At 46.0% G+C, this 26987-nt stretch overlaps 2 protein-coding genes across 6 annotated transcripts in view; both read right to left on the minus strand.

Moving 5' to 3' along the window:
- The window catches only part of DZIP1L (DAZ interacting zinc finger protein 1 like), a 46255-nt gene extending 31879 nt beyond the window's left edge, over positions 1-14376 (minus strand). For 3 of the 5 annotated variants that reach the window (XM_068545970.1, XM_068545971.1, XM_068545969.1), the window contains exons 1-3: positions 14060-14142; positions 11424-11502; positions 1282-1863 (exon numbers count right to left, since the gene is read on the minus strand). In XM_068545970.1, coding sequence (XP_068402071.1) covers positions 1282-1863; positions 11424-11438 — 597 coding nt within the window. In that variant the 5' untranslated portion in view covers positions 11439-11502; positions 14060-14142. Of the gene's footprint in view, positions 1-1281; positions 1864-11423; positions 11503-14059 lie in introns of all 5 variants that reach the window. The other 2 variants (XM_068545972.1, XM_068545973.1) reach the window with 2 other exon arrangements.
- A 7663-nt stretch (positions 14377-22039) lies between these two features.
- A4GNT (alpha-1,4-N-acetylglucosaminyltransferase) lies at positions 22040-26243 on the minus strand. The gene is made up of 2 exons (XM_068545541.1): positions 25833-26243; positions 22040-22654 (listed from the first exon to the last, which is right to left on the minus strand). Exons 1-2 carry the CDS (start codon positions 26241-26243, stop codon positions 22040-22042), a joined length of 1026 nt encoding a protein of 341 aa, XP_068401642.1.
- Positions 26244-26987: the final 744 nt, after the last annotated feature.

Raw genomic sequence — 26987 nt, forward strand, 5'->3', positions numbered from 1 at the left:
ATATGTTACAAGGCATCTTATTACAAATTATAAGCCCGTCCCCTCATCCCACCCTTCCCTGCTTTCCCTTTTCCACCCCAAGCAGCACACTCACAAGCCAGGCACCAGACTAGTCCCTCTGCCATGCCAGCTTTGAACCTGGGAAAATGAGATGCTGGCATTGCAGTGGCCCAACTTGCTGCCACACGGACAGAGTCTTTCTGAGAATAGAATCCACACTGACAAAGAACTGCCAAGAGCTGCAGAGAGAGAAACTAGATTCTGGTGCCATCACCTAAGTCCCACCATAACCCTGGATTTTTCAGTTAAATTAACCAATAAATTCCTTATTGGCCTAAGCCAGGTTAGACTGCTGTTTTGCCATTTACTACTGGAAAGGTTCTGACCCTTTTATCATAATTAACATTATATTAATTATGTCAATTACCATTCAATCCACTAACATCATGTCCTAATGATTCCTTCTGTCCCCCCACCCCCAAACTATGAATTTCTGTTAAACCTGAACCAGCATGATTTGCGTCTTCATCCTCAGAGCCTGGCAGAGGGCCGGGCCACCTGACAAGCTACTAAAGGGCAACTGTCCCCGATTCACTCTTTCCATAGAAAGAAACGCAAATGCCCAAATGCCACTCTGGGGAATGAACTGTCACTTGGCTGACTAATAGAGTCACTTTTCCAGAACTCTACCAGTCCCCTGTCACACACCTCTTACACACACCTTTACACATCACTCTCTCTACACACACACACACACACACATAGCCTTCATATATACACACTCACGCTTTCCATGAATACATACACCCTTACACACATACAACCCTTCATTCATTCACACACACACACCATAAATATATCTTTACATGCACACTTCACATGCGAGCACGTTACACACCACACACTCTACATACATACCTACACATACCACTCACAGATGTACTCTCCAATCACAAACACATCTTAGACACCATCCGTAAACACACACACACACCCTGCATACATTCACACATGCACACATGAGACATGAACTCATACACACACCTGCGACACATGTACAATCTCCACACACACACACACACACACACACACACACACACACACCATAGACTCGATGAGACACCCTGGGGCTCTCTGGCCACCAGCGGCATCTCTGAAATCTGCTCCCAGCCCCAGGGAGAATGGCCACAGCAGCCTCAGGGGCCAGGCAGTGGTGCCGCTGGGGGGGCCGGTGGCCAGGCCCACAGCCCTCCCAGCGGCCCCGCCCGCAGAGATGCTCACCGCACGGTAGCTGTGGGCGCCCGTCTGCAGGAGCAGCTGCTGCAGGGCGCTGATCATCTTGCGCCGCCGGCGGCTCTCCTCCCGCACACCCCTGAGCTCGTCGGCCTGGCGGCCCAGCTCCTGCTGGCCACGCTCCTGCTGGCCCAGGCTGGCCTGCAGCCGCGCCTCCAGCTGGGCCACGCTGGCGCTCAGGCAGTCCTGGCAGTGCAGCAGGTACTCAATGCTGAGCTGCGCCAGCCGCAGCACCTTGAGCAGCGCCGGGTCCACGGGCTGCCCGCAGTGGCCACACACCTCCCGGTCCAGGTTGCAGAAGGTGACGCTGACGATGGTCTCCTGCAGGGTGGCCACGTCCAGCTCCCGTGCCACGCGGTCCACGTCCAGGGCGCTAATGCGCCTCCAGTCCATCCTCTCACGGCGAGGCTGGAACTTGAAGGCGGGGAGAGTGTAGGCCGCAAAGAGGGGGTCGCTGAGGCCCTGGGCGGTGGTAGCGTGGGACTGCATGGACGGGGGGAGCCCTGGGCTGACCACCGGGGAAGGGTGCCACCAAGACCACGGCAGCAGGCACAGGAGCTGAGAGAGGGCCTGGAAAATGAGAAGAGGGTTGAAGTTAGGCCTGGTGCGTGTGGCTCCATGTACCGCGCTGGCCAGCAGGAGCCTGTAGTGTGCATGGTGTGTACTGACACAGCCAGAGCAAGGGTGTGGGCTTTATAACACACAAATGTGGATTCAGATCCTCAGCCTTGAGCAAGATCCTTTACATCTTTAAGCCTCCGTGTGTATTGGGGATCACGGGGCCTCCTCTTCAGGCTTGCGGTTAGGAATGAGGCAGGCGAAACACCCAGGCCAGTGCCTGGCACATAGCAGGTCCTCAGTGAACCCCCCGCCACGCCCAAGTCCACTGTAAGAGTGCCTGCCAGAGGGCTTGGTCAGGAGGGAGCTGTCCAATGTACAAGCAGGTCTTTCTGCAACCCTACATTGACCTCAGGATGACGTCTAATAACTTGCCACGGGAGGCAGAGTCACTTAATGGTGGACATTAAGTGGCTCTCCTTCTGTAATTGCAACACTTAATGGAGGGGTGCGCTACAGTTCCCAGTTTCCCCAGCTGTAAGGTGTCATCAGTATGACTATGTTCTCTCTAGTGGGATGTGAGCGAAATGATGTTCGCCCCTGCCACGGGGTGGCGCTCAAGAGAGCAGCCGTGTCTCTGCACAGAGATTGTGCTCAGTCCACGATGGTCTGTTTCAAACCTCATGGTTTAGAAAACAGCTCCAGTTTGTTGTTAAACGACTCAGATTCTACTCACCACTCTCTTGTTAGACAAAGAAATTGTTCTCTTTGGGGAGTAACTTGACAATAGCAACCGGAATTTAAAATGAACATTCCAGTACTAAGAATTACAATCTGTTCTACAGATAAACTCATACAAGTGTGCAAAGGTGCTTGTGCAAAAATTGTCATTGTAGTATTATTTGTAATAGCAAGTTACAAGAAAAGTACAAGAAAGCAAAGTACAAAGTACAGTGGGGATATGAATGGTATCTGTATACGATGAAATACTATGCAGCTATTGATAAGAATAAGGCAGTTTTTTATGTACTGATTGATATGGAATAATGACTATATATATACATATACATATATATCCATTTCTGTTTAAACAATATATTAATATGACATTTAATAATAATTAGCAAAAATAAAGGAGATATGTATATCTCACATATGTATGTGTATATGTATTATATATACACATATGCATAAATATATATATCTCACATTAGAATGTTGCCTATGAGGCAGGAGGGAAATGGGAATGTGAAATGGGGATAAATAAATAAAATAGACAGATGGTGCATGGGTAGGAGATGGATAGAGAGACAGACAGATAGGTCTTACATAGACCAATGATGATAATGATATATATATAACACATACACATATATGAATGATTCATATTTGTTATTCATATATAATCATAATTAAGTATACTGACTTATTATCCCTAAATATGGTTCATTATCTATATTTTTTAATAAGCATAGACAATTTCTAGAATAATAAACAAGCTGTTAGCAATGGTTATATCTGGGAAGTAGGAACGGAGATTAGAGGACTTTTATTTTCCACTCACCACCTCTCTATACTATTCAGTTCTTTGCGTCATCACCTATTACTTTTATAATTTCTTAAAGAAAAATATACAATTTCTGCCCTTAAAGAACTTAGAATCTGACTGAACAGGAAATACATGTGACCCTATTCAATCAAGTTCTTTCTAGATCATGTGATTTACACTTTCAAGTACAGTAGAAAGTCAGAGAAGAAAAAGGTCATTGACCTCAGGAAGCTGAAAGGCCTTGAAGAAACAGTCAGGCTCGGTTTGCAAAGAGGGGAAGGCCTCCAGGAAAGGCCCCTGAGCGCCCTGAGCCTGTCTTCATCTGGGAAAGGCAGCAGGGGGAGGTGACAAGCCTGCCCCCACCTGCCCTGGGGTGCTCTGGGGACTGGAGGAGAGGCAAGGGGAGGGCGCTCGGTAAGAAAACCGGCCGCAGTGCGGGGAGTGCCAGCCTCCAAGCCAGACACACACTCTAAATGCAAACCTACCAACAGGTAGAACTATCCTCACTTTACAAACAAGGAAACTGATGTCTGGAAGGGTTAAGTGTCTTCCCCAGGTAGGGAGGCCAGAGCTGAAGTACAGCTGGAGGTGCATCTGGCTCCAAAGCTTGTGGACTTTGAACCATCCAACATCGATTCTTGAGGCTATTCGTCCTAAAACTTTGCTTGGATCAGATCAACAAACCTTACCCATCGAACTCATTCATTCATTCACTCACCCCCTCCCCCGCTCCTTTAGAACATGCCTAGCTTGGCCAGGCCCGGTGCCAGGCACTGGGGCCACCGAGATGCATTAATCACACACCTGCCCCCCAGCCCCCTCCTCGGCAGCTTAGCATGGCTCCTTGCTGCCCCAGTACCAAGTGCAAACCCCTTAGCCTGGTCTTGAAGCTGCCACAGGATGCCACGGACCCACCTTTTCCGTTTCAGCTCCAATGTTTCCCTTTCCCAGATACTCCTCCCCAACACATACTCCAGAAACAAAACCATCCAGCACGAGCATCCCCACCACGGCCATGAGGAGAACACCAGCTCATTCCTCTTAATATGTCACATTATTTTTAAAAAAGGAGGCAGGTGACATGACACTCACCATGCTCAGCTGCAAGCTCTGTGTCACCGGAGCCTCAGAGACAATTGCCACAACAAGCTGTGCTTTGGAGCACCAGCATGTTACCAGGTGTGCTGTGGGCCAGGGTAACAGGACACCTGCTTCCTGATCTCCCACAGACCAGGAGCTCACCTGAGAACTCGCTGTTTAACTATTTAACATTTAAGCTTTGGCCTCAGATGTTTGCCCACAGTCCCCTCTCTCATAATAGGGCCAAGAATGTTCCACCAGCCACTCTCTCAGCTCTCCTCCCACCTCTTCGAATGTCCCTTCCAGCCTCTTCCTTGAACAAGGAAGAGCCTACTATCCTTGCACCCTTCCTTTAAGGCAGGGTGTGCCAGTGCCCCTGTGACAGTCTGCTGTTCACCCATCACCCGTCTCTCCCTGCACACTCTCCCTGGGGATGAGCTCACACATACCCACAGCTTCAGCTACCACAGGCCTGCTACAGGCTGAGCCTCAGCCACTCCCATATCTCCTTCTCACAGGCCTGTCTCTTGGGACCTTCAGACTTAGCCTTCCAATACTGATTATACCAGAAATTGCAAATCTAAATTCCACCAGGACCAGGAAGGTATTATTAAATGTAGGAAACATGCCAGGTGTAAGAGAAACCAAATACAAGCTTGATGATAAGTGGCAGCTGATTCCCGATCTGAGTGTCCGAGATACACGTGCGCAGTGGTTCTCAAAGTGTAGTCACTGACCAGCAGCATCAGCGTCAACTGGACACTCGTTAGAAATGCAGATCTGCAGACTAACTGCTTCAGAACCACTGCAGCAGGGAGTGTTGGGATAGGGAGCATTAAGGACTGTGGCAAAATGGGAAGTGCGTGCCCTGTTTACAAGGGGCAGCACCACTGAGCTTCAGCCATGTGGGAAGTGATGTTCTGTGTTCCTCGTGGGCTAATTCCAAATTCACTAAGTAGATATTCAAGCAAGTATGGCCAACATGGTGAAGTAGGAAGACCCTAGCTCACCTCCTCCCACAGACACGCTAAAATTACAACTATTTACAGACTGGCTATCTATAAGAATGACCTGGAGACTAGCAGAAAAGGTTTTCCCCAACTAAAGATATAAAGAAGGAACCACAAGATGGGTAAAGGGAGTGGGGACGCAAATTAGTCAAGACCCACACCCCTCGGTGAGCGACCCACAAACAAGAGGATAATTACAACTGCGGAGGTTCTCCCCAAGGAGGGAGGGGTCTGAGCCCCACCTCAGGGCCCCCCAGCCCAGGGGGTCCTGCACTGTGAAGATGAGTTCCCAGAACACCTGGCTTTGAAGGCCAGCAAGGCTTGCATATGGGAGAGCTGGCACCAGCCCTGGGCCCCTCTGGCCCCCACAGCCAGCTGCCCCAGGACTCAACCCCGATCACCGGGGGGCTGGAAGCCACCACATGAGGCAGGGCCAGCCACGCCTACCAGCACACTCACAGCAGCCAGCCCGGCCACACGGAAGGGCCCACTCAGCCCACATGGCTGGCACCCATGGAGCATATAGCTCTGGGGACCAGAGGGGAGTGTGGTACTAGGCTCCATAGGACGTTTCCTACCTAAGGCCACTTCTCCAAGATCTAGAAACAAAACTGACCTACCTAATACATAGAAATAAACACAGGGAATTAGACAAAATGAGGAGACAGAGAAATATGTTTCAAATGAAGGAACAAGATGAAACTCCAAAAGAAATGAGTGGAGATAAGCAATCTACCCAATAAAGAGTTCAAGGTCATGATCATAAAGATGCTCCACAAACTCAGGAGAAGAATGGATGAACACAGTAAGAGGTTTAACAAAGAGTTAGAAAATATAGAGAAGAACCAAACAGATCTGAAGAATACAATAACTGAAATAAAAAACACACTAGAAGGGAATCAACAGTAGATTAGATGATACAGAGGAATGGATCCATGAACTGGAAGACAGAGTAGTGGAAATCACCCAAGGTGAAAACTAAAAAATAATTTTATAAAACGAGGACCGTTTAAGAGACCTCTTGGACAAGATCAAGTGTACTAACATTCACAATATAGGAGTCCCAGAAGGAGAAGAGAGACAAAGGGGAAGAGAACTTAACTGGAGAAATAATAGCTGAAAATTTCCCTAACCTGGAAAAGGAAACAGACATCCAGGTCCAGGAAGCACAGAGAGTCCCAAACAAGATGAACCCAAAGAGTTCCATACCAAGACACATTATAATTAAAAACGGCAAAAACTCAAGGTAACGAGAGAATCTTAAATGCAGCAAGAGAAAAGCAACTAGTTGCGTACAGGGAACTCCCCTAAAACTATGGCCTGACTTTTCAGCAGAACTTTGCAGGCCAGAAGAGAGTGGCACAACATGAAAAGATGCTCAACATCACTCATCATCAGGGAAATGCAAATCAAAACCACAGGGAGATATCACCTCACACCTGTCAGAATGGCTATTATCAAAAAGTCAAGAAAGAACAAGTGTTGGAGGATGTGGAGAAAAGTGAGCCCTCATGCACTGTTGGTGGGATTGTAAATTAGTACAGCTTTATGGAAAACAGTATGGAGGGTCCTCAAAAAATTAAACATAGAACTACCATACAATCCAGAAATTCCACTTCTGGGTATTTTTCTGAAGAAAACAAAAGCACTAATTCAAAAACATAAATGCAGCCCTATGTTCGTTGCAGCATTACTTACAATAGCCAACATATGGAAGCAACCTAAGTGTCCATCAACAGATGAATGGATAAAGAAGATATAGATAGATAGATAGATAATTACTCAGCCATAAAAAAGAATGAAATCTTGCCATTTGCGACAACATCGATGGACATGGAGGGTATTATGCTAGGTGAAATAAATCAGACAAAGACAAATACAGTATGATTTCACTTACATGTGGAATCTAAGAGAGAAAACAAATGAACAAACGTAACAAAACAGAAACAGACTCATAGATACAGAGAACAAACTGGTGAGTGCCAAAGGGGAGGGGGCAGAGGGATGAGTGCAATAGGTGAGGGAGATTAAGAGGTACAGACTTTTAGTTATCAAATAAGTCACTGGGATGTCATGTACAGCATAAGGAATATAGTCAATAGTATTGTAATAACTTTGTATGGTGACAGACAGTAACTAGACTTATTGTGGTGATCATTCTGTAATGCATAAAAATATTGAAGCACTATGTTATATACCTGAAACTAATATAATATTGTAAGTCAAATATAATTCAATAAAAAATAAGATAGTCAAAGACCTCTATGAACTGTTTCCAAACTACCTTTCTAGCTGCATCTCCCACCTACCATTTATTTGCTGTCCATACTTTCATATCTATGGGCTATTTATTCATAGGCACTGTTTCTAAATGCTTTATAAAGAATAACTCATGTAATCCTCACAACAACCCTTCAAGGAGGTACTATTATTATCTAAGCCACAAAGAAGTGAAGAAGCTTGCCCCAGGTGCAGGAAGCAGGATCCAACCTACGCAGCCTGGTTACAGAGTTGCGCTCTGAGCCACTATGCCATGCTGCCTCTTGGGATAGACGGCCCTCCGCCACTTCCTTCTGCCTCTCCTGCAGGTGAACTCACGCTCAAGGCCTTGCTCAGACATGATTGCCACCATAAATACCTCCCAGGCCCACAGGCAGAATCCCTGGCCTCTCCCCTGGGCTCCCAGAGCACAGACCGTACACTCCTTTGGTCGCCCTCACCACACTCTGGTCTGTGCTGGGTGGCTGTGCAACATTCATTCACCCATCCCACCAACAAATGGCTCCTGAGCCCCTACTAAGTGCCAGGCACCGTGACTGGCCCTTGGGACGGATGGTGACCCAGGCAGCAATCCCTGCCATTGTTTTTGTTTGTTTGTTTGTTTGTTTGCTTTTGGGTGCGTTGGGTCTTCGTTGCTGCATGCAGGCTTTCTCTAGCTGCGGCGAGCGGGGGCCACTCTTCGTTGCGGTGCACAGGCTTCTCATTGCGGTGGCTTCTCTTGTTGTGGAGCACGGGCTCTAGATGCGTGGGCTTCAGTAGTTGTGGCGCATGGGCTCAGTAGTTGTGGCTTGCAGGCTCTAGAGCGCAGGCTCAGTAGTTGTGGCGCACGGGCTTAGATGCTCCGCGGCATGTGGGATCTTCCCAGACCAGGGCTCAAACCCATGTCCCCTGCATTGGCAGGCAGATGTTTATGCACTGCGCCACCAGGGACGTTACCCCTGCCATTGTTAATAAAAATAGTGAACACTTCTGGAACTGTGTGCTTCACACACAGTTATAAGACTTTGCATGAATTATCCCATTTGATTCCCACAACAACCCAGCGGACAGATGAAGAAATTTCAAGGTGAACAAAGAGGGCAAATGACTTTCCCACAATCACACGACTAGTTAAGTGTCGGGGTCTGGCTCCAGATTTTGTTCTCCAGAAAGTCAGAAAAATACACCGAATTACCCCCCAGAGCATTAAGTGCCAGGGAAGGAGCTAGGACAGGGAGCCCCAAGGAGGGGCCATACAGGACATTTCTGTCTCCCTTCTGCCCCCACCCCTGTCCCACCACATCCCCAGCTGTGAGCTCCACAGGGGCTGAGACCATGGCTTATTCACATCTGTTGGATTCCAGCCCTTAGCATATTACCCGCAGCCCAGATTGCTATTGACCTGAATGGAATTGTCAAAATCTTAGAATATCTGCTTCAAGATTCTATATTCTCGGGGTCTTGGGGAACTGAGGCTATGGACCAACAAGAATTAGGATAAAGAGTAAGAATGGACTTAGGGGCACTTAAGTTGTACTCCTTGGAGAGAAACGCCGTTTAGACTTAGTAAAATGCTTGATTTGTTGACCATCTGTGTCCACAGCCGAATCCTCCAGGCCGCTAATGAAAGCTTAGAGGGCAGGAGTCCTTGTGGTGGGCGCAGGTTCATCAGCGAGTGTCCCACACTGACTGTCACGAGGTGGCAGCAGTGTGCTAGCTGGCTTCCAGAGCAGCCCATAAACCTTCATGTTTACACTCTGAGCACAGTCTGTAAATACCCAAGGTGGCAGCCCCACTCCCAGTTATACAGAATTCTGAATCAGGGATCTGAGTTCCTGAGTTTTTACTAAATCCCAAAAGTATCACCCATTTTTGTCACTAGGACCCCAAGAGTTCAATTCTCAGAAGTCCTAGGGTTCTGACATCAAATGGTGAGCAGAACTGTGGGAATTTTTTTTTAAATTGGAGTAAAATTGCTTTACAATGTTGTGATAGTTTCTGCTGTACAATGAAGTGAATCAGCTATATGTATACCTATATCCCCTCCCTCTTGGACCTCCCTCCCTCCCACCCCCCATTCCACTCATCTAGGTCGTCACAGAGCACCGAGTTGAGTTTCCTGTGCTATACAGCAAGTTCCCACTAGCTATCTATTTTACACATGTTAGTGCATTTATGTCAAACCTAATCTCCCAATTCGTCCCACCCTCCTCTTTCCCCCCCCATGTCCACGTGTCCATTCTCTACGTCTACATCTCTATTCCTTCCCTACAAATAGGTTCATCTGTACCATCTTTCTAGATTCCATATATATATGCGTTAATATACGATATTTGTTTTTCTCTTTCTGGCTCACTTCACTCTGTATGACAGACTCTAGGTCCATCCACATCTCTACAAATGACCCAATTTCATTCCTTTTTATGGCTGAGTAATATTCCATTGTAATCGTACATAGGCACCACATCTTCTTTATCCATTCATCTATCGTTGGACATTTAGGTTGTTTCTATGTCCTGGCTATTGTAAATAGTGCTGCAATGAACAATGGGATACACTCTCTGACAAAAAACACAGTAAGATCTTTTTTGACCCATCTCCTAGAGTAATGAAAATAATGGGACCTAATTAAACTTAAAACTTAAAAAATAATGGGACCTAATTAAACTTAAAACAGCAAAGGAAACCATAAACAAGATGAAAAGACAACCCTCAGAATAGTAGAAAATATTTGCAAATGAAGCAAGGGACAAAGGATTAATCTCCAAAATACACAAACAGCTCATGGAGCTCAATATCAAAAAAACAAACAACCCAATTAAAAAATAGGTGGAAGACCCAAATAGACATTTCACCAAAGAAGACATACAGATGGCCAAGAAGCACATGAAAAGATGCTCAACATCACTAATTATTAGAGAAATGCAAATCAAAACTACAATGAGGTATCACCTCACACCAGTCAGAATGGCCATCATCAAAAAATCTACAAACAATAAATGCTAGAAAGGGTGTGGAGGGTTCCCTTTTGGAACTCTTTTGCACTGTTCGTGGGAATGTAAATTGATACAGCCACTATGGAGAACAGTATGAGGTTCCTTAAAAAACTAAAAATAGAGCTACCATATGACCCGGCAATCCCACTGCTGGGCATATACCCTGAACTGTGGGAATCTGAAGATGATGAGGATGATAGCAGCTATCATTTATTAAGTATCCATGCACCAGGCACTGTGCCAGCCTTTAATATTTCTATTTCTAGCCATCATACAACCTTGTATGCAGCTATGATTTGCCTCATCTGATAGATGTAGAAACTGAGGCTCAGAGAAGCTAAGGGACCTGCCCCAAGTCCTTCAGTTACTAAGTAAGGAAGCCAAGATCCAAATCAAGTTCTGACTCCAAAACTGCTGAATTATGCCAAACTACCTCCCAATGATGATGATGATAATACAAAAATCCTTTCCCATTTTGTAAATTACAGTACCTGAGATTTCTTGACCAAACTGCAAGGACTGAAAGAGTTTACAGCAAATCACAACAGGGTCTGTGCTGGAGACCCTAAAGTCTCCCTGTATCCTGGCAGAACTTAGCCAAACACAACTCAGCTCCACAGCTTGGGTCCTGGTTGGGATGCGCAGAAGACAAAGCCAAATGAGAACGCTGCTGGTTACCTGGAAACCACACATCCCAGAGGGCAGGCACGCCGTACTTTCTGCAGACTGAATTATCAGCAGACTTCTTTTCCCACATCTGGGAATAGAAACACAAGGCAAAAATGACTCACTGTGGGACTTCCCTGGCAGACCAGTGGTTAAGACTCTGTGCTTCCACTGCAGGGGGCGCGGGTTCAATCCCTGACTGGGGAACTAAGATCCCACAAGCCGCATGGCGCAGTTAAAACAAAAAAAATTAAAAATAAATAAATAAAATGACTCGCCGTCATTAGGAAATCTAGAACTAGTAACCATCTCTAGATGTTTTGATGGGTCCCAGGAACTTCCCAATCCTAGACCATTGTCACGAATTAGTGGGACCCAAAAGAATATTTACGCTAGCATTCCAAACTCACTTCATTATTGAAGAGACAGTTTCTACCTGGGGCAATCCCACAGCCAAGAAAGCAAGCCTGTCTACCACCTAGCTTTGCACACTCCCAGTGATGGGATGCTCACTACCTCACAGGCAGCCATTCCACAGTGAAACAACTCCTGGAAATGTTACAATTCTTCTGAAACCTGCCCACCTATAATCTGTCAAAGAGAACATCCACAAAAATGACCAAAGAGCTGATTTTTTTAAACAAAATTCTGGCTGATTTTTTTAACATAAATTAACAGATAGACTGCACCACCACCGCTGCCACCTTGCTGTCTGTTCTGCTTCCTCTAGAATGCTGCCAAGCCACGAGGAGCACTTGGAGGAGTCAAGCTTCCAAGGCAGCTGCCAGGCAATCATTTACAAGCCTGCCCTGACTCCCAGCTAACTTCAGCGGTGCTGTCCCAGGAGCTCAGGCGTGTCATTAGTGCTAATTGTTCTGGCTGCCAAGGAAACCCTCGAACAGTTTGCAAACAGGCCGTGCACACACCGTAGGCAAGGGAGCACTAGAGACCCCAACAGAGAAAAGAGTGACCCAGGAGCTCTCCTGAAGCACTACCGTTACAGACCTTGTTCTACTTTGTTCTCTGTTTCTGCTGTTTTCAAAAGAAAGGAGTCCCCCTTTCCACTCTTTCTTACCCATAAAGTAGCAAGAGAGAGATCCACTCCACCAGGCTCACAGCTCTCCCTTACACCAGGTCTCCCATTTCCTCCCTAGAAACTTTGGAGATATTTTTAAGAGATGATGTCCTTGGTTTGGTCAAAAGCCCATTTTAAGTTTTTGCCACAAAAGGATTTTCTTAAAAATAAAAATGAGAGGTAGGCATTTGACTGACGTCTCTTCAAAGTATTTTAGAGACGACTACATACTGATAAGACCTATCTTCCCAGGTGCAAAATTGTGAAAAACCAACACTAGTTTTCACACCTAAAAGAATAGCAGTTTAGAACATACTGGTGTTTTCTTTCCCATGGAGAAGGCATTGCTTCTTGGTAGAGTTTCTCCAGCTTCGGAGCCTGGGACATCAGACCCCACAAAATCCTCCCTAGAGGTAGGAGGCCTAGTGACAGATGGCACGGCAAGCGGTTAACCCTGTTGACCAGGACTGGCCCTCCCTGCAAGGGGCCCACAGGGATGTTCAGAACAGCCCACCAAGTTGTCCCCTTCCCTCCTCCTGTCAGTGTCAGTTGAGCAACAAGCCTTTGGACCAAATTCCAGCTCCCTGGCAGAACCCAGGTATGCCGCACAAGTGAGTTCAGGTTTCTGTGCCCAACCTGAAGCATGTAACTTCATGCGACCATTTTATCAAGCTGGATGGTATCCAAAAAGATTCCAATGTGAGGGAGAGGTCTCCAGAGCGTTGGTGCTGACAGAGACAGACAGAAGACCGCTTATCAGCCGCTTGACTGGAGAACCGGCCTTCTCTAGGTGGGGCTGTTCTCACTGGCCAGTCCTCAGCTCTAGGGGCAGGTGTGAGGGGCTGTGACAAAGGAGAGAGACCACCCACCTTGTCTGTGGACAGAAGTGTAGGAGGCCACAGTCAGAGCACCTCACACTCATCAGGCCTCTCTTCAAAGTCCTGTTAGATACCACATTTCAAGAGACCGTGCAGGGGCAGGCAGGCCCTGGGCCTTAAGGAACAGGCCTGGGTAATCCCTGCCCAGGCCCCCCAGACCCGTCCTCTGACCCGCCTTCTGGACCCTTGTCCCGTACCCAGCAAGTTCCCCCGGCCTTTTATCTGCAGCCACCTCGAAAGGAAAATACGGTGGCTGCCTCCTGCTACGCTCCAGCCTCGCAGTGCAAGGCGGAGGAACCAGAGATGCTAATCTGTTTGTTTTTCTCAATAACTCATCTCATTGCTAAAAGATCCCCCTTTTCCTACAGAACGCAAAGAAGCAACCCCAACCCCGCCCCCAATCATTTTACTCTTTTCAAAAACTGAAAATCCGAGGCCGTCCTCCCAGCGAAGGCCAGTCCTGCGGGTTCAGTCATTCTTGCTCCCCTCCGGGTACCTCGGTCCAGAGCCGGCCAGGCGAGAGGCCGCGGGTCCCGAGGCGCAGCTCCCCGCCTGGACCCCGCAGGGCGCCCGAGCCGCTGCTGTTGAACCCCCTGCGGCCCGTGGCTCCGGTCACTCGGACTGCACGACGCTCCCCACCCGCGCCCCTCCCGGGCTGCATTCCTGGCATAGCTCTCCCATGCGGCGCGGCTCACCTGGGGGGTCCCCGGAGCCTGGGGGGCGGGCAGAGGTCGCGAGCTGGCGGCTCCGCTCCGCCGCCCCGGCCCAGCCTCCCGACTCGCTCCACCGCCCCGGACCGAGGCCGTTCCCGGAATCCTCGCCGCAGCGCCGGCCTGGGCTGCTTCCTCGGCCCCGAGTAGCGCGGGCTCTCGAGGGCGCGTGACAGAGCCTCCCGGCCACCCAGTGCTGCCAACCTGCGGGACCGGGGACACAGAGAACCTTTGGCGCCAGCAGCTGGAGGCCCGGGGCCTCTGATGCCTACCGCTCCCGCGACAGCCGCCCCACCCCACCCCAAAGAGGGGCGGAGCCTCTCCCTAGCCCCTCTGGGACGAGCTATTTTTAGGCCTGTTACTGAAGCGGGAAGGAGGGAATGCCATGTTTAATCCGTCAGGAAAATCCGGGATCCTAGTGAGTGGCTCCCAGGCCTTGCTGAGAGGCGGGGACGTCTTCCCGTACGTCTTCCCGTCTACACAGACCGGCCTGCTGAAAGCTGGGGGCAGTTGTAGCCTCCTGGGCAGACAGCCCTGCCCCACCCGTCCTAAACTAAAGGGACCGTCTTGGTTTCTGATCCGAACCCATGCTGGTCCTTTGAGTAAATCCCAGGTCTGTTCAGATGGCAACCACTTTCCCTCCGAACTCCCAACCTTCTGGCCAGCCTTGTGGGAAACCCAGAGCCAAAGAACTCTTTCTTTCTGGATAACAGTCTCTGACCCCTTCCTATAACCATCTGTTGCTTTACTGAGACTCAGATTTCTGGGAATTCTTTTTTTCCTTAAGCCTTCCTCCCACCGCAGCCTGAATCTGCCAAGCTGTGTCATGGGGTATTCAAAACAAAATTGCATGGGAACAAGCGTTGGCAAGAATGTGAAGAAATTGGAACCCTTATGCACTGCTGTGAGAATGTAAAACGGTACAGCCACTGTGGAAAAGAGAATAGTGGCTCCTCAAAAAATTAAACATGGAATTACCATATGATCCAGCAATTCCACTTCTGGGTATATACACAAAAGAATTAAAAGCAGAGACTCAGACAGGTATTTGTACACACACGTTCATAACAGCATTATTCACGATAGCCAAAAGTTGGAAACAACCCAAGTGTCCATTGACAGATGAATGGATAAACAAAATATTATATATATATTATATACATACGTATATATTTCAGCCCTTAAAAAGGAATGAAATTCTGACACATGCTACAATATGAATCAACCTTGAAAATGTTATGCTAAGTGAAATAAGCCAGACACAAAAGGGCATATATGATTCCACTTATGCAGCGTACCTAGTGTAGTCAGGTTCATAGAGACAGAAAGTAGAATGGTGGTTGACAGGGCTGGGGGGGAGGAGGGAATGGAAATTATTGTCTAATGGGTACAGATTTTCAGTCAGGGATAATGAAGAAGTTCTAGAGGTGGATGGTGGTGCTTGTTGCACAACAATGTGAATGTACTCAATGCCATTGAATGGTACACTTGAAAATGGTTAAAATTGTAAAGTTTATAGAATGTATATTTTACCACAATTTTTTAAATGTAAAAAAAAAAAAAAAAAAGTGGGTGGACAGGGGCCAGGCCCAAGTAGGGATGACTGTCAGCCAACAGCTCTGATGGGGAGTCTTGTTCCTCCTCTGCTCTCCTGGTCGGGGCACCCCTTTCCCTCCAGGACTTCCTGCAAGAGGGCAGAGAAGAATCCAGGCTGTGGAGTCAAAGACTCATTTAAATTCCACCTTCCCAGGCGGTGTAACCCTGGGAAGTCACTTACCCTCTCTGTAAAATGGGAAAAATAAACTCTACCTAGCAGGTCATTATGAGAACCAACTTAGTTAAAAACATCTCAGCCCAGGGCCTGGCAGTCATGGGTGTGTCCTCCCAAGTTCAGTCAAGTGTCAGGGTTGGGAGCATTTGCTTCTCAACTCGCTTCCCTGAAGTATACAAAAAGTAGCTCTGTGCACGTGTGTGTGTGTGTGTGTGTGTGTGTGTGCGCGCGCGCATGTGTCATTCCCACCAGCCTCAATTTCCCCATGTGGAAATGGGTGCCATCTTTTGCAGGGCTGTTGTGAGCAAGTGAACTTGACATGCACCCAGATCCACCTTCTCGGTAATGCCAAAAGCAAAAGTCTTTAGACTCCTTCTTCAGCTGACCCAGACCTCGCATGCGTGGAACCCGCACACCCTCCCTTTACTGGGCCACAGTTTGACATTTAATACAGCCAAGAGTTACTGAGTGCCTACTACGTGCCAGGCTCTGTTCTAAGACCCGAGGAAACCAAGAGTTTATAGAGGACTAGATCACTTAGCACTAGGAAGCTGTCACCTTCTGCTGTGCCACCTGTGCCACAACACACAAGATTTGGTGGCACGAGTGGGAACAGGTGTATCATCCAAGACACAGGAACAAGCCAAAGGAGACTGGCCCTAGTGGGCTACTCCCGGGGACATTCCTGTCACCCTGAGCAGCTGAGCCGTAACTATTGGACGGACAGAATGGTGGGTTCTCCATATCTGTGGTTTCCATTTTGCCCTGTAGCCCCTCACCTCTTTCTCAGGCCAGTGCCAGATACCAGCTCTCTGACCAGCACAGACACCGTCACAACTGATCTCCTTCTTACACTTAGGGATGTGTCAGGAAACAGTGGGACGTGTCTGCTAATTGAGGGTCCACTTTACACTCTAGGGAGCCCGTAGTAGTAGTGCCCTCTGCTGTCAACTGCTGGCATCACACCTTGGAAGTCAGCTCCTGTTCCAGATCCCACTTTCCTAAAGGGCATATGAGGGTAGGGAACAGGTCTCTCAGTGCTGGGATGCTGGCCACTAATGGTCCTGGAGGTGATTTTAGGTCAAAGGTGTATTGTTGAGTTTTCACAGTATTGATCTATAGATAGGCAGACAGGCGTATAGTTAGAAGGGCATTTTACATAAAAACCTGGTTTGCTGGTTTCTTCTTGAAAAATCTGAGAATCTAGCAACAAAAGGCCCACATTCTCACATGTCAAGAATCAACTGGAACTGAGGGGGAACCTCTTCCCTAGGCAGAGCTTACACTCTAACCCATTCCCTGAAAAAGATCACTTTGAAGGACGTCTGTGCACTTACAAAAAGACCTCTTTCCTCCTCTTTTGCAAAATGAGAATGCAGGGTCGTTTTAACCAGGACCCACGCTCTGAGTCTTGAAACAAACACTAGGTGGGGAGGGCTGAGACAGACTGCACAAATTGCGACAAAATAGTAAAATGTTTGTGCCCTTGATATACAAAGACTAGTTAAGTCACTAAGAAATAGAAAAACAATCCCATAGAAAAGTGAACAAAAGATTAGGCAAGTCACAGAACACAAAATTATACCAATTCAACATGTGAAACACTCAACCTCACCAAAAGTAACATAACAATTAGAGACATTTTTAAACAATAATATTGGCTAAAATTAAGTAGCCTTTTGGCACTGGTGAAGGATGGGAAAATGAGCGATTTCAAACAGGCTTTTTAAAAACAATTTTGCAGCACATATCACAATTTAAAGTCCCCAAAATGTGGTAATCAGGACTACAGTATTTCTTGTACGATTAAAATTAGAATCAATTTAAATGTTCACCAACTGGGGTTTAAGTAAATAGATAATGATATATCCTACAATGAAACACTCTGCAGCCCTTACGAAGAATATATCTTGGTATGTTAATGCAAAAAAGGTGTCCAAGACAAATGTATTGTTAAATTACAAACTGACATAATAATATGTATTATATTAATCCATTTATGTTTTTTTAAACTATACAAATGAGAAATTCAGGGGTGATATTCAAAATATTTAACCACTAAGCTGACATAAGCACTAGCACGCTGGGGCCGGTCTTCACGCTTTAACATATTCTTTTTTTTTGGCTGTGCGGCATGCAGGATCTTCCCCAGCCAGGGATCAAACCCGTGCCCCCTGCATTGGGAGTGTGGAGTTGTAACCACTGGACTGCCAGGGAAGTCCCCATCTTCACCCTTTAGTTGCTGCATTATGGGGGTCCTGGCGGGGAAGAACTAGGGCAGATGAGGCGATAGTGGGGGGCTACTTGGAAGCCTATGGCCAAGACTTTTTACAAATAGCATGGATATATATGCAGAGAAAAGTGAGAGACATACCAAACTTGACAGTGGTACAAGAGAGACTTTCACCTTTTCCTCCGTACAATCTTACTGTTTGAAATTCTAAGAACGAGTGTCGGATTTGGAAAAAAATTAACATAGGGGAAAACACCAGCATGGCCTATTTTCAAAATGTATCATGATGTAAACGTGTGGCTTAGACTCACCGAAGGCCAGAAGGAATCCAGGATCATCTGGAATCCCAACCTTCTTACCATTCACTACTCATTTTGCTTTGCCCAGTACCCCCCTCACCACCATGTTTTCTTTCCAGCTTTATTGAGAAATGATTGTCATACATCACTGTATAAGTTTAAGGTATACAGCATGATTTACATATATTGTGAAATGATAACCACAGTAGATTCAGCTAACATCCATATTCTCATACGGATACAGTAAAAAGAAAGAGAAAAAGGAAAAAATATTTCTCCTTGTGACGAGAACTCCTAGGATTTATTCTCTTAACAACTGTCCTATATATCACACAGCAGTGTTAGCTATAGTCATCATGTTGTACATTACATCTCTAGTGCTTACTTTTTTTAATCATATACGTTTTAACCTATGCACTTTTTCCCATCACCACCAAGTTTTGAAATATTCTTTTCTACTTAACAAACTGCATTTATTAAGTAATACATTATTAATTTATTCCCCACATTTTATTAAACAAAAACATTTTGCTGCCAGGTAAAACTCCCTACAAATGGCAAATTATCAATATTGCCACAGTGAATTCATACAGTCACAGCCCAGCATAAAGAAATGTGACATTCAGGTTGACCTATTTGGTCCCATCATAAAACAGTTCATATATTTTTGAAATATTGAAAATATTTCTAATTAAACCCTTCCAAACCCTAGGGACTGGGAATGTTAGTTGGATGACCATTTGTCATGCATGCTCCCGATGTGGAAATTAGATCCAGCGTGTGTGACTCTGCTCCTCCCTCAGAGGGCTAGCCCTAGGAAGCCTCACCTGTGGAGACACTCAGGTGAGCTGAAACCCAGCAGGGGTTCTGGGGACACAGGTCAGAGGGCAGCCATGGGGAGTAGCAGCAGGCCTCAAAGTCTCACTCTGGTGTCAGGCTGGACCTAAGAATCCAGAGCAAGTAGCTGGGAATAAATCTGGCTGGGGCAGGAGACATGACTTGCGGGTATTTTTTAATAAGACAGTCAGAACAGTGATTCTCAAAGGGGGAAATATCAGAATGAAAGGGGATGGGTGGATGCCATTTGAAAAAGCATCCTAATTTTATACATGGAGAAAAATATAAACTTATGTTTCTGTTAAAGCAACTACCAAAAAGAAAGTTCTAGAAAATCTTGGTTGTTGAGTATTTGTAGAAGAAATATTAATTCTCATACCTCCTAGAAAGAGGAGATAAACTTTTATGTGACTGTAGAAGGGCCAGCAGTTTTTAAAATGTGAATTTGTAATTTGCTTTTATAAGCCAACTGGGGTAGAGTAGGGACTAGCAGACACCCTGCGGAGCAGAGGACACTATCCCGGGGGGGATGTGGGCAGTCATTAAGATGTAAGTACTAGGGACCTGCAATGGACTGAATGTTTGTGTCCCCCCAAATTCATATGTTGAAATCCTACCCCCAAAGTGATGATATTAGGAAGTGGGGCCTTTGGGAGGTTTAGGACATGAGGGTGGAACCCTCATGAATGGGATTAGTTCCCCTATAAAAGGGACCCCAGAGAGCTCCCTTGCCCCTTTCCACCATATGAAGATTCAACAAGAAGTGTGCCATCTGCCACTCAGAAGTGGATCCTCACTAGAACCCAACCATGCTGGCAACCTGATCTGGGACTTCCAGCCTCCAGAGCTGTGACAGATAAATTGTTGTTGTTTATAAGCCACCCGGTCTATAGTACTTTGTTATTGCAGCCCAAGCTGATTTAGACAGGACCTTGTCTGCTTGATCCAGCAGCATCTTCAGCATCTAAATCAGTGCTTGGCACACAGAAGGGACTCAATTAATATTACTGACTGAATGAATGTTTTAATGAATATCAAATTCAGGACTAGAAATCAAGTCTCTTTTTTCCCCAGCCAATTCTCTAACAGATCCTGTAATTAATCTTACAGAAGTAAATATAGCATGTAGCAAAACCGTTAGCTGCCTATCCTAACACCCATTTTCTCTTCCTCCTTGAATGTCCCAGCCTCTCCTGCAGCTACATTCTGATCAATGAGATGTAAGGGGAAGTGTTATATGGTACTCGCAGGAAGTCTTCGTAAGATAAGGGAAGTGCACCTTTCCTCTTTCCTTCATCCTGCTGCCTGAAATGCAGAAATGATGGGCTGGAGATCAAGCTGCCATATGGACTATGGGCAGGATGGCAAACAGAAAGATGGAAGAAGCCTAAGGTCCCTGATGACTGCAGTGACCATACCCACCCTGATCTGCCTGCCTTCAGACTACTTTTACGTGAGAGAGAAATGAACTTCTATACTTCTACGTCAATGGTCTTTGGGATTTTTCTATTATAGACACAGAAAGCCCACTCTTACTGACATGCGCGACCTGCACTTTCCCCCCTGCCAGCAGGGGGCGCTGAGCCCGCCTCTATGACCCGGGGCACGGGAGAGTGTCATCCTCGCTCAGCTACCGGGAGCTCCACCTCCTCGGGCACCTCTAGGACTTTGGCTTCCGGACAGGGGCAGCAACGTTGCTGTCAGTGCTCAGTCTCCTTAGAACCCGCTGGGGTTTCACCTTGAGGACAACACCAGGCTGCATCCATGCGGACAGGAGCACAGTTTTCTCAGGACCCTCCCAGGGAGGTCCCACTGGGAGAAAAAGGTGAGGAAAAAGTGAAGAGAAGTGAGGAAAAGTGGGGAGAGACTTCCTGTGTGCGACTGACTGCTGGGGGCTGGGGGGATCACTCTTCAGAGGACCCAGGAGAGAAAGGTCTTGATGTGGAAAACTGTGGGGTTTTAGTCCCTGTTGTGTGCAGTGTAGACTGTGTCCAGTGTGGTTCTTTGGTGTGTGGTGTCCAGTTTTCCTGGTGCTGTTTATTGAGGGGACTTCCCTTTCCCTGTTGTATGTTCGTGGCCCTTTTGTCATAAATAAACTGATCACACCCGTGTAGATTTATTTCTGGGCTCTCTGTTCTGTTCCTCTGGTCTATGTGTCTGTTTTTGTGCCAGGACCACACAACTGTTTTGGTTACTGTAGCTTTGTAATATTGTTTGAGGTCAGGGAGCGAGATGCCACCAGCCTGTTCTCCTTTCTGAGAATCGCTTTGGCTATTCCTGGTCCTTTGTTGTTCCACACAAATATTAGGATCCTTTGCTGTATTTCTGAGAAATATGCCATTGGAATTTTGGTAGGGATTGCTTTCAGTGTGTACATTGCCCTGGGTAGAATGGACATTTTAACAATATTCATCCTTCCAACCCATGAGTGTGTGATATCTTTCTATTTCCTTGTATCTTCCTCAATTTCTTCATCGATGTCCTAAAGTTTTCAATGTGCAGGCCTTTCACATCCTTGGTTAAACTTATTCCTAGGTGTTTTGTTCTTTTTGATGCAGATGTCAATAGGATTGTTTTCTTTTTCTTTCTGATGGTTCATTATTAGTGGTTAGAAATGCAGCTGCTTTTTGTGTATTGACTGTCACTTTACTGAATTCCTTTATTAGTTCTAATAGTTTTTTGGTGGAATGATGTGGAAAATTGTAACTGTAACTGATATGTGGGTGAGCCTCCGCACACCTAGGGGAAGTGGAGATCAGGTGAAAGCCTGGCACTCCAGGAAGTGGCCAGTCCCACAGTGTAGCACCAAAGACCCAGCATTGGCTCTATTTGTTACCTGGGTCCTGCTCCCCAGTCACCGAGCCCTCTGGACCTTGAAGCAGGTCCCTGTAAGTCTTGGGACAGTGCTTATGGTAGAGATTTTCCACCAGTGTGTTGCTTCCTCTGACCACAGCCCTCCCTTCCTGGTTCATATGGTTCCACAGATGCAACGCATAGGAGTCATTGAAGCTCGGCTCTGTGTCCCAGGCTTCATAGTAGCGCCTCCACTCTAGAAAGGAGATGGGGTAAAATCTTTGGGGGTGTAAGAAGGAGAAGTTTAAACACTTGAGGTCGCTCACCTCCTGGAAGTCTCTGAGTTTGCACCACACTCTCAAAATCCTCGTCATCAATTCAGGACCCTGGTGGCCCCAAATATCTGGATTGTAATTTTCCACAAAGTTCTCCATGCACTGCCACAGGAGAGGGTGGTGGGGGAGGAATCCAAACACCCCATTACTGGAGAACTGAGATGTCTGTGCAGCCAGAAAGTTGTCCTCGGGGATGGGTCTGATGGAGATGACATCAGTGTCCATGTAGACACCGCCGTACTTCCAGATGAAGGCCAGGCGGGATGCATCTGAACTGACATGGAGCCAGTATCTCTCTGCGCTGCTGTTGGTCTGCAGGAGCAGGTGCAAATTAGCCCCCAGGCAGGGGAAGAGGGAGGGGTGTCACAGCAGGAAGCCAGGCACAGGGTAGCTGAGGAGGAGGCAAGCCAACTTCCCAAAAATCTATTTGCCAAAAGCCCAGTATTGCAAATTTACCAAAATTACCTCCACCCAAAAAAGTTGCCTTTAAGTGAAAAGTGTACAGCCATCAGTATCAATGGGAAGGTTTTAGCAGCTTTTAAAGATATCATGAAATTGTTTTTTGAAAAAAGCAGTAGAAAGATGAAACCCAGAAGGGATTTCACAATGAACTGTATGAGTCACTTTCAGCAGGATGGAAATTAACCACAAATATGAAACTGTGAAGAAAGAATTTTTTGTAAGTCCTAAAAGTGCTGAGAACTGATAAAGAAAAATAAACAAATATGAAAATATAAGATAGATTAATATCTATGCTCTTTGAGAAATTGGTAAAAGAATCTTAAAATGCATCCACGCCTTCATTCACTAATTAATTCCTTTAATAATATTCACTGAAGGCCTACTTGCTATTCACCAAGCTCTAAGCTGCTAAGGATACAGCAGTGAACAAACAGATAAAAATCTTTACTGGCAGGAGATAGACAACAAACAAATAAATATATCATATGTTGGGTGTTCATAAGGACTATGAAGGAAAAAAAGTCAGGCGAGGGGGCTATGAAGGGCGCAGGATGGAGCGTTGTCTGATCTTGGGTTCGAGCAGAACGTTGGATGAAGTGGGTGGATGAACCATGCTGGTATCTCCGAGAAGAGGGCTCTAGGTAGAGGAAACAGCAAGTGCAAGGGCCCTGGGGCAGGAGCACGCTCACTATGTACAGGAACAGGAAAACAGCAGTGCAGAGTAGTGAAGGGAGAAGGGTAGGAAACCAGATCAGAGCGGGGGCAGGGGCGGGAGTGAGGGAGGATCCCGTAGGCTGGGGTAAAGACTGAAATGATTTGGAAGGTTTGAAAGAAAGGAGTGATGTGATCTGAATTAGTCTAAAAGGGGTCACACTGGGTGCAGTGTGGAAAACAGATGGGGGCGGGGGGCAAGGGCAGAAGCAAAGAGGCAAGTTAGGAAGCTGTTGAAATAATCCAGGCAGGAGGTGATGGTGGTTTAGACCAGGGTGACGATAAAGGAGATGAGAGAAGTGGTCAGATTCTGGGCACACGGTAAAGATAAAGCCGGTCAGGATGTGCTGATGGATTGGACATGGAGCCGGAGACAGAGGAGTCAAGGATAACTGAAAACGCTGAAATGTGAACAAAACAGAAATTGACTTTGAAACGAATAAAAATAAACCATTATAAATGCCAGTGTTCCCAAATGGAATGCTAAAATTTTGAATACAGAAAACACAGTAGATTTTTCTGAATTTAAATATGTTGATTAAAAGATTAAACAATGACCCTTGGCTTTTGACAAAAGAAACATGTTTTTAAATTCTACTATAAAGCCAAACGAAAGCAAGTCCGCTAAGACTTTGCAGAAATCTTCACCTGAGCTATTAACATCATTATATTGCATACAATTGCTGAAAACCTCATGAATAATAATAGCTAAAATTTATCAATAACTGTGGTGGTGTGATGAATTGGGAGATTGGGATTGACAAGTATACACTAAAATGGATAACTGATAAGAACCTGCTGTGTAAAAAAATAAATATAATTCAAAAATTCAAAAAAAATTTAACAATTACTGTTCTGATCTCTTATAATCTACACAAATCCTCAAAAATAGGTACTATTATTAGTCCTATTTTTCAAGTGAAAAATTAAAAGGAAAGACCAAGAAGTTCAGTCATTCATGCAAGGTAAGAGAGGCAGAGGTTAGATTTTAACCCAGGCAGTCTGACTCCAGAGACCCACTTACTTTCAGTAAAAATAAGTAAAGTTGATTATTTGGTAAATTGGTGATTATTAGTGAACAGACCCAGGTATCAAAAGCCGCAGAGAAGGAAGGAAGCCTACCTTGACATGGGCATTGGACTAACATCAACGTAAAACACAAGGCTCCCCCGGAGGTTAGCACCAGAAAGGGGATTAGGATTCTGTTTGCTCATTCCCTCCCCACCCCCTCAGTACTCATCCCTGGGCATCTTCAAGGGCTACAGTTGCCCAAATCAGTGCAGCAAATCCAGCGGTCACCAGCAGGTGATGGCACGCTAGGTCATCCTAACAGCTGGCCACCAGCTATCCTATTGTAGCCTAACTGGGGCAGAAGATGCCACAGCCCGACTCCTCCAAGGTGCAAGTGTGTCCCCCACCCAGGACAGCCCACTCAGTCCCCAGGTGAATGAGAGAGGGTGGAACAGGGGTTTTCTCTCTTTTTATACAAATATTGTAGTAGGCTGAATAACAGCCACTCAGTGGTCCTAATTCCTGAAACCTGTAAATATTACCTCCTATAGGAAAAGGGTCTTTGCCAATGTGATTAAATTAAGGATCTTGGGACTTCCCTGGAGGTCCGTGCTTCCACCGCAGGGGGCGTGGGTTCGATCCCTGGTCGGGGAACTAAGATCCCACATGCCACACAGTGCGGCCAAAAAAAAAAAAAAAATTAAGGATCTTGAGCTGAGGAGATTATCCTGGATTATCCTGGGCCCTAAATGCCACCACAAGTGTCCTTTAAAGGGAAAGGTAGAGGGAGCTTCACACAAAATTACAAAATTCCTAAGAGCCCCAGGAGTTTCTTGATCATATCTCAATGTAACCCAATCTCATACAGCAGCACCCACCTGATCTTTCATGAATTTTCTATTTACATCATTTTCAAGTTAAATATTGCCTAATTTCCCCCCTTAGGTGCAAAAAAGTTTAACATAGATGGGTTTAAAACTGTCAGTGAAAAATGAATGGTCTATACACCTAGAAAAGATGTAGAAACTCATTCAGTTAAGAATAGTCTCAAGAAATCCTAAGAAATAAGGTGAAAGCAAAAGGCAGCAGGGTAAAGATAAGCCTAAATCAAATCTCTTCTGTTTCCTTGAATCAGGACTCAACACCGTAGAATGAAGACCAGGCAAGAGTCGAAAGATCTGGGTTCTAGCCTATCTCTGACAATCTAGCCTTACCCTCAGTGTACCCATCTGTAAAATGGCTAGATTGGACCCATTTTCTATGGTCCTTCTCAACACCGACATTCTGAGATTCTCTGAACACTTACTTGAGTGTACCACGAAAACAACGGTGTGTCTTCAAACAGGCTTTTCATATCCAAAGGGAAGAGGAAAACATTGTCTATTGCTGAGAGGAGGGAAAGGGCTGGGGAAGTGGAGTTTGGGGGCAGCTGCATGGAACTGTTGAGCCCTTTCATAAGTAACAGCACAGGCTGCTCAGGGTAGACCTTGGCCGCCGACTCCACAGCACAGGAGACCAGCGGGGATAGCTCCGTTCTCTCTGAGGTCTCTAGGAACACGATGCTGCGCCCGTGGCCCAGGAGGGCTTCCAGCCCCTGCTGGGACTTGTAGGGAGGCAGGTGGGGGAAGAGGCAGCTGGACTTCAGGGTGAACTGGTAGAGGAAGCCACAGGCAAGCAGCAGGATGACCAGCAGGGCGAGCTGAAGCTTCATCAGCATGTCCACCCCTCTCTCCCGTCCTGCTCCCTAAAATCAACACTATTAATTAAAAATTATAGTCACAAAACCTGATAAAGATAGCACACAAGAAGATGATACCTGAATATCACTTTCAAGCTTAGATTTTTTTAATTGAAGTATAGTCGATTTATAATATCAGATTACTTTCAGGTGTATAGCATAGTGATTCAGTATTTTTACAGATCATATTTCATTAAAAGTTATTACAAAATAATGGCTATAATTCCCTTGCTAAACAATATATCCTTGTTGCTTATCAATTTTATACCTAGTATAGTTCATATTTCTTAATCCCCTACCCCTGTTTGCCCCCTGGCCCCTTCGCTCTCCCCTTTGGTCACAACTAGTTTGTTTTCTCTACCTTTGAGTCTGTTATGGTGTTGCATGTGTGTTCATTTGTATGATTTTTTACATTCCCCATGTAAGCGATATCATACAGTGTTTATCTTTCTCTGTCTGACTTATTTTAGTAAGTATAATATTCTCTAGGTCCATCCACGTTGCTGCAAATGGCAGAATTTCATTATTTTTGTGGCTGAGTAATAATTCCATTGTATATACATATGTATATATCACATCTTCTTTATCCATTCATCTTTTGATGGACACCCGGGTTGCTTCCATATCTTGCCTGTTGTAAATAGTGCTGCTATGTACATTGGGGTACATTTATCTTTTCAAATTAGTGTTTTTGTTTTCTTTGGTTATATACCAAGGAGTGGA

This window comes from Eschrichtius robustus, chromosome 6, assembly GCF_028021215.1.
Source record: "Eschrichtius robustus isolate mEscRob2 chromosome 6, mEscRob2.pri, whole genome shotgun sequence".
NCBI lineage: Eukaryota > Metazoa > Chordata > Mammalia > Artiodactyla > Eschrichtiidae > Eschrichtius > Eschrichtius robustus.